The 16,144-nt window shown below is 39.4% G+C and overlaps 1 protein-coding gene across 8 annotated transcripts in view; it reads left to right on the forward strand.

The window, feature by feature from the left end:
* The window catches only part of LOC113113663 (syntaxin-3), a 34,589-nt gene that overhangs the window by 5,591 nt on the left and 12,854 nt on the right, over positions 1-16,144 (forward strand). For all 8 annotated transcript variants that reach the window (XR_003293619.1, XM_026280050.1, XM_026280047.1 and 5 more), the window contains exons 2-3: positions 11,979-12,053; positions 12,175-12,274. Coding sequence is in view for 7 of the 8 variants with exons in the window: in XM_026280050.1 (XP_026135835.1) it covers positions 11,979-12,053; positions 12,175-12,274 (175 nt within the window). In the remaining variant the exon portion in view is untranslated. The remainder of the gene's footprint in view (positions 1-11,978; positions 12,054-12,174; positions 12,275-16,144) is intronic.

Consider the following 16,144-nt stretch of genomic DNA (forward strand, 5'->3'; position numbering starts at 1 on the left):
ACAATTAAATTAGAGTTACTTATGAAAATGTTAACGATTACAAAGGGGTACATCTGAATTTTTTCTCACACACATACATATTTAATTGACTTTAATAAACGGCATTGACTGCTCTTAAATATGAGACACCAATGTTACAGGAGTTTATTACACAGAATAGGACGTGTTCATTCAGTAAGTGTTTTATTTCCTATTTGGGTTGATGTATGTGCTTTACAATTAAGAGTCAGAAAGAAAGAAAGAAGTCTCTTATGCTCACCAAGGCTGTTTATTTAATATAAATACAGTAAAGCAGTAATATTGTAATATTGAATTTTCAGCATCATTGCTCCAGTCTGCAGTGTCACATGATCCTTCTGAAATCATTGTAATATGCTGGTTTGCTGCTCAAAAAACCTTTTCTGATTATTTCTAACTTGAAAACAGGTATGCTGCTTCATATTTGTGTAAAAACCGTGATACATTTCTTAATATACTTTGATGATGGATAGTTGAAAAACAAAAAAGCATACAGAAGCATATGTAACGGTAACTAAATATAACTGGTGAATTTGGCAGAAACCGTGGTTACCATGGAGTGTTTCTGAAAGTGTCATTTGAGCCTTGAGAAATGCTGAATGAGTCTTAGTGTTCAGGGTTTCACAGTGTGTGTGTGTGTGTGTGTGTTTGGCTCCTCTGTGGTGGAGTGATGGAGCCACAAGTTTGATGACTGCAGAGAAATCCTTGAGTGGTGTCATAAAGAAGGTGTGTTTTCACTCGGACTTCAAACCTCGTGTCTTCTGACTCGCATTTGAGTTATAATGCTATCACACGCCAATCTCTGTTCCCTGACAGCATCAGTGCGTTAAATTGCTGATATGTCATTTGACAGTTAAGCTATTATTCAGTGGAAAACAGTACTGGTCTCCACATGCTCTTCATAAAACATCACAAGATACACCTGAATGTGCTTGGCATATAAAAGTGCAGTGCAAGACACACTGGCAGTTGTTTCATTTCTAAAGTCCACACAAAATTACTATTTACCCTATTCATGAATAAACTTCATTATACTTCAGCCGAGTTTTATATTAAAGCAGACTTTACATGCAAAAAAATCTAGATTTGCTAATCCAACAGTCCTTCTGTTGATTCACAGCAGTTTACAACGTGCCTCGTCAGCAGAGGCCTGTAACACCGGATGTTCATGTGATCCATGTTCTCAAAGTGCATTTTAATAACAAAACCCATTAACTAAACATAAAAGAACCAACATCTAAAGAGAACTAGACTATAAACTTGTGAACTATGCCATTCGTTGATAACATATTCAGTTATTATGAATACAAGTACAAAATGCATCAGTGACCATGTACAGCGTGACCTGGAAATATCCCTTGTTTTAAACATATTGGTTTGTTTTTTCACTTTGTGAGGATTTATTTAGGATCCATGTACGATGTTATGCTGTGCTTTGGGTTGTTTTAATCAGATCATCTAATGTAAATAAAATATGGCTTTTTATGCCAAATTCTGTTCATGTTTAAGTAAGCAATAAGCAAAATAATAATTAAAAAAACTGGCTTAATCTGTGCTACTTTTTAAAATTGTGTCTTTATTATCTACTGGGGAACATTTCACGTTTTAAGTTGAAAAATAGAGAACACCAGACCTGTCCATTCTGATACATTTTGTTGTGCTTCATCTTGTGTGAACACCCTTGTGTGTTTTTACTCATGGACGTTGCTGTAGTTGAATGTTTGAATCAGCGTTGCTTATACTAACTGAAACTTTATGTTGATTGAAATTAAGCTGAAAATTTTTAAGATATATATATATATATTAAATGAAAACTTTACATTTTAAAAGCTGTAATGAAAATTATAATGTTCCCTAAAATAGGTTTAAGTACTCAAATTATTTTAAGTGAAATAAAAACAAATTAAAACTCAGTAGAAGTGTTAAAAAACACACACAAAGAAAAGATAAATGCACCTAACAAGATTACTAAAACAGGGAAAGAAAAAAAAAGTTAAAACGCTCTGGTTACTGACGTAACCTCAGTTCCCTGAGATAAGGGAACAAGCGTTGCTTGGGACACTAAGGGGAAAACTAATGTTGTACTCTGCGCTAAAGCCTGATTTGTTCATGTGTTTGTGGCTGCAGAAACCAATGGCAACAGTCATCGATTTGCATGCAGCTTAAAGCGTGGCAAGTATGCCAACACTCGTTGGCAAATGTGGACAGCGACGACCAGTTGCTGGCCGCACAGATCTCACCAGTAGAAATTCCACTGGACCATGCCCAGGAGGAGGCCATCACTCTTGTGAAATGGGCCCCCACACCTATAGGGCACTGCAAGCCTTTTATTGCATCAATGATCCAGCGAGAAAGTCGCTGTTTTATTGCCGGCAGTCCTTTATGGCACCATCCAAAGCCAGAGGTGTCAAGTAACGAAGTACAAATACTTCGTTACTGTACTTAAGTAGAAATTTGGGGTATCTATACTTTACTTGAGTAATTATTTTTCAGCCGACTTTTTACTTCTACTCCTTACATTTTCACGCAAGTATCTGTACTTTCTACTCCTTACATTTTAAAAATAGCTTCGTTACTGGTATTTCATTTCGCCTTGTTTTCATTTCGGCTTGTCATCACTCAAAAAAAAAAAAAAAAAAAAAAAAACCTATCCAGATAAATCGCGCCATCCGGATGGAGTGAATTTGATTGTGGTTGGATGAGAAGTATAAACAGATACCATCCCGACACCCTATTGGTCTTTACGCGATCCATCGCACCTGCACATGACACAAATTACATCACCCTCCAGCAAGGGCATAGACAGTTTTTGGTTCGTTTATCATAAAATGTATTTCTTAAAAGTAGGGTTGGGTATGGAACTGGTATCCGATCGCCTCAGAGTCAGTCGGCTTAAATTTCATATGAAACCGGCGTCAGACCGGTCTCCTCCCGTCTTTGAGCGCGCTCTTCAATCCGCAGATCGCGGCGGAGCAGCACGAGCTCAAACAGAGACAGAGGACATAAGGTGTGTGTTTATCAATAGATTGTTAGAATCTGTATCAGTGAAGTTATTTGTCATAAATACAGTTTACAAAAGGTCGCGAAGAAGCTGTCGCTTTCTCATCTACTGTAAAGTTTTCGCTTGTCACAGCCGTTTACTCCAGTGAAAATCTAGCCCTTAACACATATGACCGAACAAATACTTTAATTACACTTATTTAAATATACTTATACTAAATATTAATTTAATCATACATACTTTATACATACACTAACTACTGTACAAAAGTCTTAGGCACGTTAGTATTTTCACTTAAAAGAATGGTGTTCGGCTATTTATATATTTTGCTGTAGTGTGTCGGTAGAAAATATCAGTTTACATTTCCAAACATTCATTCTGCCGTTGTCAAACTGCTTGTGCATTCAAAATCGCACTAGATTATTATTAAAATTAATGGCAAACTGATATTTACTATGGACACACTAAAGCAAAAGATTTACTGGCTTAAAACCCTTTTTTGGGGTGAAAATACTAATGTGCCTAAGACTTTTGCACATTACTGTACTTTACAAACGACATTGTTGCTACTTTATAAAGAATGAGCATACAGTCATTCACAGAACTGATTTAAGACAGTGACAGACAGCACTCATCTTAACTAAATATCAGAGTGAGTGACAGATATACAGTAGAATTATGTGTGGTTTTATATTAAATAATGACCCAGATTGTGAAATACATTTATTAGCCTTAGATTAAGGGAAGCACAACTTGGGAAGTGAGAGCATCCAAGGTGAAAGCTATGGATTTATTTAAAATATTTGGAATGTTCTTTTAAGTTATCCATAGTTTTTTTTTTTTTAGGTTCTTTTTTTTAAGTATAGGTTCAGGCACCATTTAGGCGCCTGTACTGTTTTAAAAGTATCGAAAAGGCACTGGACCCTATTTAAAAGTTATTATTTCTCACTGGCTCATTTACCAAATGGGTGCTTTATCTTCGTTCTCCACAAATAAAGCTACTGTTGGTAGTTCGGTAGTGAGACGTTTTAATAAATTATCGTTTGCGATTGACAATGTTGTGATATCTAGGCTATACCAACTTTGTAACTTAACATAGCATACGTATGTACCGAATACAGGAAGCTGTCAATCAAGAAGGTATCGGGATTATGACTTATTTTTCAGTTTTAGTTTTTGATTAATCACTTGGAATAATCATTCATTTTGACAGCACTATAATGTTTATTGTAAATAGACAGCCATACAAGTGTAATTGTTACTAAGCCTGCACCAATGTTCTTGTCCATTGTCCTCGCAGATTCCTGCAGCTAAGCTTGGATGTACATTTACATTCCATTAAAGGTTATTGATGACATGCCTCTAAAGCAGTGGTTCCCAACCTTTTTCAACTCGCGGCCCACACAACCAAACACATATGTTTGCGCGGCCCACTTCAAAAAAATTAACTGACCCCGATATTGTTGGGTTAATAACTTAGTACTCAGAAGCTAGATTTTAAACTATATTTATTGAATAAACTAGGGCTGTGCGATATGGACAAAAAAAAAAAAAAAAAAAAAACTATCGCGATTTTTTTGATCAATTTTGCAATTGTGCTTTTAGTCATAAATGCATTCAGGATTAATTTGAAACATATTTCCAAAAGAAAACCAATCAGAGCTTTATCAAAAAGTTGCAACATCTCTAGAACAGACATAAGTCAAAATTATCACTATAGTGAACATGTAAAAAAATGTATAGACTTGTGGCAAAAAAAATAAATAAATAAAAAATCCTGTATACAGGGACTTTTTTTCTTTTTTGCCATGCATTGTTCATAGAGCTCATTAATTGTAGCGGTGCCTCAGGTGTTTGCAGTGTGTATACAGTAGCTATGTGTATGCGGTCAGCAGTGAGAGCGCATAAATATAACGCGAAAGCACATTAAAATAATGCACGAGTGCGAATCTCTCTGTTCGCAGCAGATTTCCTTTGCTCTGTCACAAAACCGGTCGTGCTTGCTCAGATACACGCTGCTTTGCGAGGAGACAGTGTGCACACTTAAAACGTGTCTCCTCTCACTTAAACTGCATCCTGTTCACTAACAAATTCACTCTATGCTCATGTGTTAGACATGAATTATTTTCGCACGTTTTTATTTCTAGCCTATTTCTTAGCCATCACAGACAGTGTGTGAACCTGGAGTTAGGCATATGCGCTAGCTCAAATCGTGATTTTAGGACGTTTTCTTTTAATCGCACAGCCCTAGAATGGACTGGAAATGAACAGAAAATAATTGGCGGCCCACCTGCAATACCACCGCGGCCCCCTAGGTTGAAAACCACTGCTCTAAAGTTTGACTTTTTGCACCATAACAATACTTATTGGCAACTAGTAATCATATCTCTAGTCCTTTAATGTATTTGCATTGTACTAAAATGCATTCATTTTCAATGGGCATATATGTTGCTGAAACATGTAGCCTAGTGCATCCCAAATTTTTCAACATCAACATTTAATATAACATTATATTCATTATGGCCTTTAGAAAAATGTTTTTTTTTAGGAGGTGGGGTAGTGCACAATAGGCCCCTGTGGTGCGGCCTAAGCTTTTGTTCTTAATGGCATTTGTTCCCTTACATTACTTTTACTTTTATACTTTAAGTAGTTTTTTAAACCAGTACTTTTACACTTTTACTTGAGTAAAAAGCGTGAGTTGATACTTCAACTTCTACAAAAGTCTTTTTAAGACCTAGTATCTATACTTCTACTTGAGTAATGAAAGCCAATACTTTTGACACCACTGTCCAAAGCAAACAAAAAGTTGCCCTGGCTGTCTAAACAGACTACAGTGCTCTAGGTATACTCTCAGAGTCTTTACTGGGCAGAGCATGTTTGTACCCTGCTCACCATCTGTAATGGGGAGCATCAGTTGGGAGATCACCTGAGCTCTGAACGAAGTTGAGATCACTTTAGAAACATAACCATATCTTGGTTTTAAAATGATTTTACAGTCTTTAGTCCCAATAAAACTAGTCGCTTATTGACAGTGCTTGCAAGTCACCCACTTGCTTAACCAACGCCAAGGCAAGGAGGAGGACCATTTTAAGCAATAAGGGCCACAAATCGACCAAACTGAGCAGCTCGAAAGGGGGCCCTCTCAGGGCCTGCAGGACTATATCGGCAGCCATATCACCCTGGAGCTCAAGACCGGTTGCCCACTGAAGCTAAGCAGGGCTGAGCCTGGTCAGTACCTGGATGGGAGACCTCCTGAGAAAACTAGGTTGCTGCTGGAAGAGGTGCTAGTGAGGCCAGCAGGGGGTGCTCACCCTGGGGTCTGTGTGGGTCCTAGCGCCCCAGTGTAGTGATGGGGACACTATACTGCCAACAAGCACCGTCCTTCGGATGAGACGTTAAACCGAGGTCCTGACTCTCTGTGGTCATTAAAAATCCCAGGTCTTGCGAAAAGAGTAGAGGTGTGACCTCGGCATCCAGGCTAAATTCGCCCATTGGCCTCCGACCATCATGACTTCCTAACAATCCCCATATCTGCTGATTGGCTTCATCACTCTGTCTCCTCTCCACCAGTAAGCTGGTGTGTGGTGAGCGTTCTGGCGCACTATGGCTGCCGTCGCATCATCCAGGTTGATGCTGCACACTGGTGGTGGATGAGGAGATACCCCCCTGACAATGTAAGCGCTTTGAGTGTCTATAAAAGCACTATATAAATGTAATGAATTATTATTATTATTATTATAGACAAGTCCCAAAACGGCACAGTCTGAAGGCCAGGACACACCAAGACGACTTTTATTCATAAATCATCCGCCCAGAGCTGCTTCCATGTACAACAGTGAGCGCAAGCTAGATTAAATGTATTATTACATTTTAAATATGGTTATTTTTCTCACAAAAATGCATCAGTTCACTACAGATTGAAAGATCGAAGACAATTTATAATATAAGTCCGACTGGATTTGTCTGAAAGAAGAAAGTCATATGTACCTAGGATGACTTGAGGGTGAGTAATTTATGGGCTAATTTTCATTTTTGGGTGAACAAAAATGTCCTTTTTGCCAATTGATTGGCCAGCTTAGAGATAATGGTTTGCTGCATGCAGAACACCAGTTAAGGAAGACTGACTATTTTAGGTTGTAATGTCGTCTTGTACACAGTTGGAAATGATTAAGGTCCCATTGTGGCACCACATATGAAGATACCACAGCTCTGGCCAGGGATGCCAAATCATGCCTTTCACCTGTGAGATAAGGTTTCTCCTCAGCTGAGAGATGCACTATCTATGGGAAGCAGGCCTCTAGGAGAAGAGAGCACTTGGTTTCCCTGACTGGCCTGACAGCCTGAGGAATCAGGGTGGTCGGGGGAAACACTTATAGGTGAGCACTGAGCCAGTCATGGTCCAGAAGTATGTTGGGTAGTGAGAGATGTGTTCTGAGGCAAAGAGGTCGACCTCTGCCCTCCCGAAGACCGAACAGATTTCTTGAACCATTTGAGGGTGTAGCACCAATGAGGTTACCTTGCCTCTGGACCTTTCTACCTTGCCTCCGTTCAATCTGCCCAGCACATGAACCGCCCTTAATGAAAGGAGTTATTTCTGTGACCAAAAAAGGAGCCATCCTGTAAAGAGTGTGTAATCTGAGACCATCTTGGTGATTGATGTAAGCCACCACCTTCATGCTGTCTGACCGGACCAAGACGTGGTAGACTTTAAAAGGTGGAAGGAATGTTTTCAGGGCTAAAATATAAAGCTAACATTTCTAGGCAGTTGATATGCAGGCATTGCTCCGGGACTGATCAGGAGCCAAACTCCGGAATGCCCTCCAACAGGGCGACCCAACCCATTTTTCATTTGTCTGTTGTGACTACCTTCCTTCTGCAATTTAGGCCTAATCTCGTTCCTGTTTGGAACAGGCAAGACGTCATCCAGGGGGCCACATCCTTGATCCAGTGGTCTTCTACCCTGACAGGAAACCACCCCAGGTGTAAAGCATGGGTTGGAACGTGGGCTTTGAGACAAAACTGAAGGGAACTGAAGGGAATGAGAAGCAGGCCCAGAGGAATTAAAGAAGTTGTGGCCACCATAAGACCGAGCAACCTCTGAAAAACCTTCAGGTGGCATGTTGTCCCAGGTTTGAGAGACGGCACCAATCTCTGAATAGTCAGGGATTGTTACAGGGTAATCCATGCCCACATTGGGGCGGAGTCTTAAAATTTTCCCCAAAAGACAGCTCGCTGTCTGGGCAACAGCTGACTATTATGCGGGTTGATAATCAACAAGAGATGCTCTAAGTGGCTGAGTAAAAGCTCTCTGTGAGCAGCTAACTCACGTCCTGACATGGCTAAAACCAGCCAATTGTCAAGGTAGTTAAAAAAATGGATTCCCATCTGTCTGAGAGGGGAAAGAGTCACATCTATGCACTTCGTGAAAGTGCATGAAGCCAGAGACTGTCCAAACAGAAGGACTGTATATTGATAGCCCACTCCCTCAAACATAAATCTCAGGAATGGTCTTTGATGAGGGGCTATGTCGGCTAAGTAGGCATCTTTCAGACCGACTGCCATAAAACAGTCCTCGGGGGAAATGTGCATGAGGTTCTTGTTGATAGTAAACATCTTGAATGACCAGTGCGTAAGCGAGTGGTTCAGATGTCTGAGATCCAGGATGGGTCTGAGCCCGCCAACTCTCCTTGGAAGGAGGAAGTAGCGGCTGAAAAAGCCTGACTCATTGACTCCACAGCTTCTTTTACTTTTACGCGCTGGAACTGCAAAACGTGACCCGCTAGAAATGAAAATCCATTGCTCAGAGGTGCTCGGAGAGATGGACGATGAAAGCAAGCTGTTTTGCGGGCCGTTGCCCCTTCTCTTCCTCTCTAGTGCATTAGGGTGGCTTAGGCAGTTCATGGTCTAACTCGTGGGCTGGGAGCTTGACACTTCGGAAAGGGGAAGCATTTTGCTGTCTGGGGGTGATGCTTCAGACCAGGCTCAGATTTCCATTGAGTCTGAGGCTGCGCCAGCTTTGCAGGCTGAGTGGCAGGATTCTTCTGGTGGCCAGCAGCCTTGGGGCCAGGGCGCTTGGGAAAGAAGTGACACAGCGCCTGTGAAGCTCTGAGTCTCCTAAAACCTTTCTGCAAACCTGTCACAGCAGGGCCAAAAAGGTCCTCCAGGGAGACCGGTGAGTCGAGGAAAGCCTTCTTCTGATCAGCGTTCCTGATCTCAGTGAGGTTTAACCAGAGGGAGCGCTCCAGCACTACCAAACTGGTCATGGTCTTGCCGATATCCTGCACCATTGCTTTCATGGCACGCAGAGCTAGGTCTGTTGATGTGTGCAGCTTCCTGAGAGCCTACTGGTGTTCTTGGCCAGACTGGTCAAACTGTGGAGAAGCTTGGCTTAAATCACTTGGAGAACCACCATTTTAGCAGCGCTGACCCGGTCTGGCCGTCCGCTGCATTATACCCTATTGGCGAGTGCTGAGGTGATCTTGCAGGACTAAGAGGGATGCACTGTGTGGTCTTTGAATCTGTGGGCAGATAGCAAGCACAGTTGAGCAGCAACTGCTTCTTTCAGAGGGGGGAGCTTGCTGTATCCCTTGTCATCAGCGCTGTCAATGGTGGTGAGAGCCACTGCTGGGATGTCTTGGTGAGCTCGTCATGAACTGCATGCAAGAACGGGTGGGTTGTTGGCAAGAGGACTGTTGATGGCTTCCCGGCAGGCACCACTCGTCTAACAAGCCATGGGTGGGCTCTTCTGGAGCCGACCACTCGAGGCCCAGATCCTCTACCACCTTCAACAGGACACGGATGAGTTCGGCGTCCTGATTCTGCCTCAGAGTTTGAGAAGGGGGAAGGACTTCAGGCTCTCCGACGGATCCTCCCCACTTGTCTGCATCATACGCTGCCAAGTACATAGAGTAGTAAGGGATAAAGTCCACATTGATGACCTCCTCATAAGTGCCAAAAGAGACCAAGCCACTCGCAGTCGAAGAGGGCTGCTGGTCTTCTTGTGTGAAATACACCGGCGAGACAAGAGGACGCGGGAGGGTGGGGCATGTGGACACTGAGCCGACGTGACACCGCTCAAATTTGATGAGAAGGACCTGCTGTTCCGCTGTTTCTTTTGCTTAGGAGAGAAAGGAAATGGGAGACCTGAGCAAGGGGGACCACCTTTTTGAAAAAAGGCAATCCTCGAGTGAAGACGCAATCCTTGCATGAGCCATAGTCCCAACGCGACATTAGCAACAATGCGTGCTGAAATTTTCTCTATAGGAAATTTGCTCTTTAGCTCTTTGTGATTTGCAAGCTCTTTAGCTTGCAAATCACAATTTAATAGTTTGCTATCTGTGATTTTGAATAAATTAGCTTATTAACTAGCTGAAAATGGGTTTGAAAGGGTTAAAATGCTAAAAGTAAAATTATCTACCACAACAAGTTTTTGATTGTTAGTTATTGTTATTGGCTTAGAAATGCCCTAGCCTGGATATTAAATGTATTTTTTAGGAGTTACTCAGTATAAGCAATATTAATTTTAAAGGGATATTTCACTCCCACTATAGAATATAGTGAATTATCCTAAAGAATAATTTTGTCACCATTCAAAAATCAATGATATTTTGAAGAATGTGAGTATCCAATCAGTTTTTGTTTCCAATTGACTTTTTTACTATTATAGTTTTTATAGTTTATAAAAAACTTGGAACAACTTAAATGTGTGTAATTGATGAGAAAATTTATTTTGGGGTGAACAACCCCTTTAAATATCTTTCTAAATGTGTATTAAATTGTAATTTAGTATGCACTTTGCATAGTGAATTAGTGAGAGTGATTTTTTTTAATCTGTTAATTTTCATATTTTCTTACCATATACAGAAAAAATGGACAAGATAACATATAGTAAAAAAAAAAAAAATTTAATTAATTAATTACTAAATGAAAAAAGCCTTCAATCCATATAAATACATAAAATCCATATTAATCAATACATGTTATTGCTTGCCAAACACATCCTAAATAATCTTTAAGAGGAAACCAATCATTTACAAAAATATCCAGAGTTCCATCCAGTAGTCTTTCATATGGTAACAGTGACAGTAGGAGGGTGTTCTTTAATCCAAACATGAAGTATGGAAAGGTGAGCAGCATAAAGCATTATAGATATTGTTTTTGTTTCCAGTACACAATTGTTCACACCAAGAATACACACTCTGGGATCCAGTGGCACTTTAATCCCAAAAGATCTTTCAATTTCCTGAACAACCGAAGACGAGAATGATGCAATTAAAAGACAGGTCCATATTAAGTGGAAATAAGTTCCAGTTTCCCTTTTACACTTCAAACTAAATTTTGTACATGCGTCATATTTACTTCGCGTTAAAGGAGTCACATGCAACTTGTTAATAATTTTATATTGTACTTTATATGATTTGTTTGATTTGGTACTTTGTCTTGCATGATCTAATACTTTGCTCCATATCTGGTCTTCCAGTATAACACCAAAATCAAGTTCCCAACTTTGTTTAATATTTATTGAACCTTTATTATTTGCTGTAACTTGATCATAAATATATGTAATTGTTTTACTTTTCAGTGCAGCTGTCTTTAATAAAATACTATCAAGCACATTCGTTTTCCCACCTTGTTTATAATAGTCGATAGAATTAAGGTAACTTCTCATTTGTAAATATCGAAAGAAGTGGACTTGAGAGTGATTTACTTACCAGTTATAACAATATAAGGGTGTATAGAAAAACAGCATGAGCTCATTAAAACAAATTATATTTACTTACTTCTTTGCAAGACATTTTCTTAACTCCATCCAAGTATCATCAACATATTGCGTCACACTTCACAGCCTCTGTTTGTAGACAGTTCCTATCCTATTTAGGCCAGCTCTGCTTAGTGCATTTATGGTAATAATAAAAAATATACATAAAATGTAAAGCACTTTTTATGTCTTATGTTTCAGACATGCGATCATGATGATGAAGATGTTGAGATCGCCGTGGACAATCCTGCCTTTATGGATGAGTTCTTTTCCCAGGCATGTCCTTCTGTGTGTTTTACAGTGTGTGTTTATGAAAACACTTTTGATGTACTTAATTCTGAATGGGTGCCACTGTGTTGTTTGTGCATTTTAAAAGATGTTAATTTGATTGTTTCAGATTGAAGACATCAGGCACAGCATTGATAAGATCGACGAGAATGTGGCCGAAGTGAAGAAACTTTACTCAGTTATTCTTTCTGCACCAACATCTGACCAGAGTAAGAGACGTTCACATGTGCACTCATTGTGTGATTTTTGACCAGTTCAGCATTGTTTTCCACTGTCTTGTAGAACAGGTGAAATAGACTCTAAGATCTTATATAATATACAAATTATTATATAGTGTTAATGCATTTGTGAAACACAAAGTTCTGTGCATTAGTATTAGTTCATGCAGTAGTTATCATGAACTAACAATCAACAATATTTTTACTGCATTTGCTAAATGTTAATCTTAACACTGTAAGAATGTGTAGAACAGCACATCTCTTAAAAAACTGTAAAAATGTTACAATAAAAACCTGTTAATTGGTTAACTGTTACCTTATACAGTGAAAAACTGACATTGGTTTAACATAGCATTATATGTAATTTTACTGTAAATTTGTCACGTTTTAGCAAGTTCCTAGTAAAGTAAGTAACTTTTGCAAAAGTTACAAAACGAAGGTCATTTTAATGAGCAAAGTCAAAACGCATAACAGTGTGTACAAAACACCAACTAACAATGAACAGAAAACTAAGAGGAACTTAAATACACAGTGATGATGAGCCAAAAATAACAAACTGTGTTTGATTAATGAGTGTGATGAATGGCAAGAAGCTATAAAAGGAAACAGGAAGGTGACGAGAAGGTGATGAGAAAAACTGAAAGCCATGAAAATGAAACATAGGGTACAATGGGGCTAAAGATGCCCTTTCCTCTAAACAACTAGATTGCACAAAAACATGGCGTAGCTACTTCCAAAAACATTTGGAACAGCTTTTCAAGATGCACGTGAATATTTGGCAGATGCGATCGTGGGGAGCAGCGCAAAGTTCATTCTCTGCCTACTTGGTCTAATATTTTATGTTTTTAAACTGTTGTAGATTTACATTTAAATTTTGTCATTTAGCAGAAGCTTTTATCCAAAGCGACTTACAAATGAGGACAATGGAAGCAATCAAAAACAACAAAAGAGCAATGATATACAAGTTCTAATACAAGTCTCAATTAGCTTAAACGCAGTACACATAGCAAGGGCTTTTAGATAATATAATAAATAAAAAGAAAACAGATAGAATAGAAAAAGAATAGAGCAAGCTAGTGTTTGAGATCTTTTTTTAAGAAAATAATTAGAATAGTGAGTGCTAAAGTTAGAGGGTCAAATAAAGATGGAAGAGATGTTTTAAGCCAATTCTTGAAGATGGCTAAGGACTCAGCTGTTCGGATTGAGTTGGGGAGGTAATTCCAGCAGGAGGGAACATTTAATTTAAAAGTCTGTAAAATTGACTTTGTGTTTCTTCGGGATGGCACAATCAAGCGACGTTCACTTGCAGAATGCAAGCTTCTAGAGGGCACATAAGTCTGAAGTAATAGATTTAGGTAAAGGGGTGCAGAGCCAGTGGTGGTTTTGTAGGCAAACATCAATGCCTTAATTTTATGCAAGCAGCTACTGGTAGCCAGTGCAAATTGATAAAAAGAGTTGTGAAATGTATTCTTTTGGTTCATTAAAAATGAATGTTGCTGCCGCGTTCTTGATTAATTGTAAAGGTTTGATAGAACTGGCTGGAAGACCTGCCAAAAGAGCATTGCAATAGTCCAGCCTGGACAGAACAAGAACTTGAACAAGGAGTCGTGCAGCATGTTCCGAAAGAAAGGGTCTGATCTTCTTAATGTTGAATAAAGCAAATCTGCAGGACCAGACAGTTTTTGAAGTAGTTATGGTTGATGTGCCTAACTTGATGGTGAAATTGTGATGAAACGATGGGTTTGCTGGAACCACAAGCAGTTCTGTCTTGGCAAGGTTGAGTTGAAGGTGATGGTCCATCATCCAACAAGAAATGTCTGTTAGACAAGCTGAGATGTGAGCAGCTACTGTCGGATCATCAGAATGGAATGAGAGGTAGAGTTGAGTGTCATCAGCATAGCAGTGGTATGAAAAGCCATGTTTCTGAATGACAGAACCTAATGATGCCATGTAGACAGAGAAGAGAAGTGGTCCAAGAACTGAGCCCTGAGGCACCCCAGTAGTTAGATGTTGCGACTTGGACACCTCACCTCTACAAGATACTTTAAAGGACCTATCTGATAGGTAAGACTCAAACCACTGGAGTGCAGATCCTGAGATGCCCTTTGCCAGTAGGGTTGATAGGAGGATCTGGTGATTAACTGTGTAAAAAGCAGCGGATAGATCAAGCAGGATAAGTATTGAAGATTTGGATTCCGCTCTTGCCAGTCTTAGAGCTTCAACAACTGAGAGCAAGGCAGTCTCAGTTGAATGTCCACTTCTGAAGCCAGATTGGTTGCTGTCAAGGAGGTTGTTCTGTGTGAGAAAGGCAGAGACTTGGTTGAACACAGCTCGTTCAAGTGTTTTTGCAATGACAGGAAGAAGGGAAACTGGTCTGAAGTTCTCTAAAATAGATGGGTTGAGGGTGGGTTTCTTAAGTAGTGGAGTTATACGAGCCTGTCTAAATGTTGAGGGAAAAACACCAGTGTGGAAGGATATGTTAATGATGTGAGTGAGTGCAGGTACAACTGCAGGAGAAATGGCTTGAAGGATCAATCGGACAATTAGTAGGATGATTAGAAAGGATGAGTTTGAAAACTCTTGATACCCAAAGATGGTAAAGGATTAAATTTCCAATCATTAGAGAAAAGCAGAACAGTGCCTCCACCTCTTCCAGTCAAACGGGGGGAGTGGGAAAATGAGAAATTATTGGAGAGTGCTGTAGGTGTAGCAGCGATTTACCTTTGAATGACTTATAATACGAAGTAATGAAATCGGCTTTGTTTACAGCAGACCTGCAATTCCAGAGACCAATAGAAAAAGAAACTAGTGTATTAGCAGATACAGGCAAAGTGTGCAGGTTGTTAACATTGCGCTGCCTACATTGTGTGATGCGTGGTTTGCGAGTGGTAGTGATAGTAGGGATCTGGAAACACATAGTAAGAATTGGTTATAAAAACTCAAACAGAAGTGAAACAAGAGGGAAAACGTATTAATCAAAACAATACTTATATCCCTTGCTGGTGTTCCTGCCCGGTGGAGTCACATGGTAGAGTCGATGGTCTTTACACTCTTCGGTCTTCACACGAAGAGGGCTTAACAGAGGGCTGCGTCGACCACTGCCATGGTATACTAACCTTTTTTATACCCGTCAGACAAAACGGAAATTGAATTCAGCTGAACACACTTTACTGTTTATCACAACAAAGGTCTAAGCAAACGCACGACACTGACAACGTATGCTATAGAGTACGAGACTTGTGTAGATTTACATAGCAAATGAGAATAGCTCAAATTAATGCTTATATTTTGAGACAAAGGTCTTCTTAATGATTTTTTGTTTTGTTTAAGATAATTAAAGCCATATAATTTACAGTGAAAAACAATAAAATGACATGACAGCACTGATAGCCTTGTGGGCATCAGGCTGACATACAGTGCAGTTGTGCTACAGGCGTCCTGAGTTCAAATCCCGCATTTGGACCTTCCCCGATCCCGCCCCCTCTTCTCAATTCACTTCCTGTCATAACACTGTCCTATGTTAATAAAGGCAAAACATAAAAAAAATACATCTTGAATCAATAAAAGGACATGTCCCTGCATGACACTTCACATATAATTTTTTTTATTATTAAAAAAATTATAGTTGAAATATTGTTATGTTGCCTAAAACATTGCCAAGTTCTAATGAAAAAATTATAGTTTTTACAGTGTACATGTTCTAATATATTTTTAACATATCAAGCTGTATACGTTAACATTAGATAAATTACAAAAAAAATATGTATTAACCGATTAACTGATTAACTGTAAAACAAAAACAAAAACAATACCTAATGCATTATTTAATGTTACAGTATCTAGGTGGTATCAATTTTATCA

This window comes from Carassius auratus, chromosome 14 (assembly GCF_003368295.1).
Source record: "Carassius auratus strain Wakin chromosome 14, ASM336829v1, whole genome shotgun sequence".
Classification (NCBI taxonomy): Eukaryota; Metazoa; Chordata; class Actinopteri; order Cypriniformes; family Cyprinidae; genus Carassius; species Carassius auratus.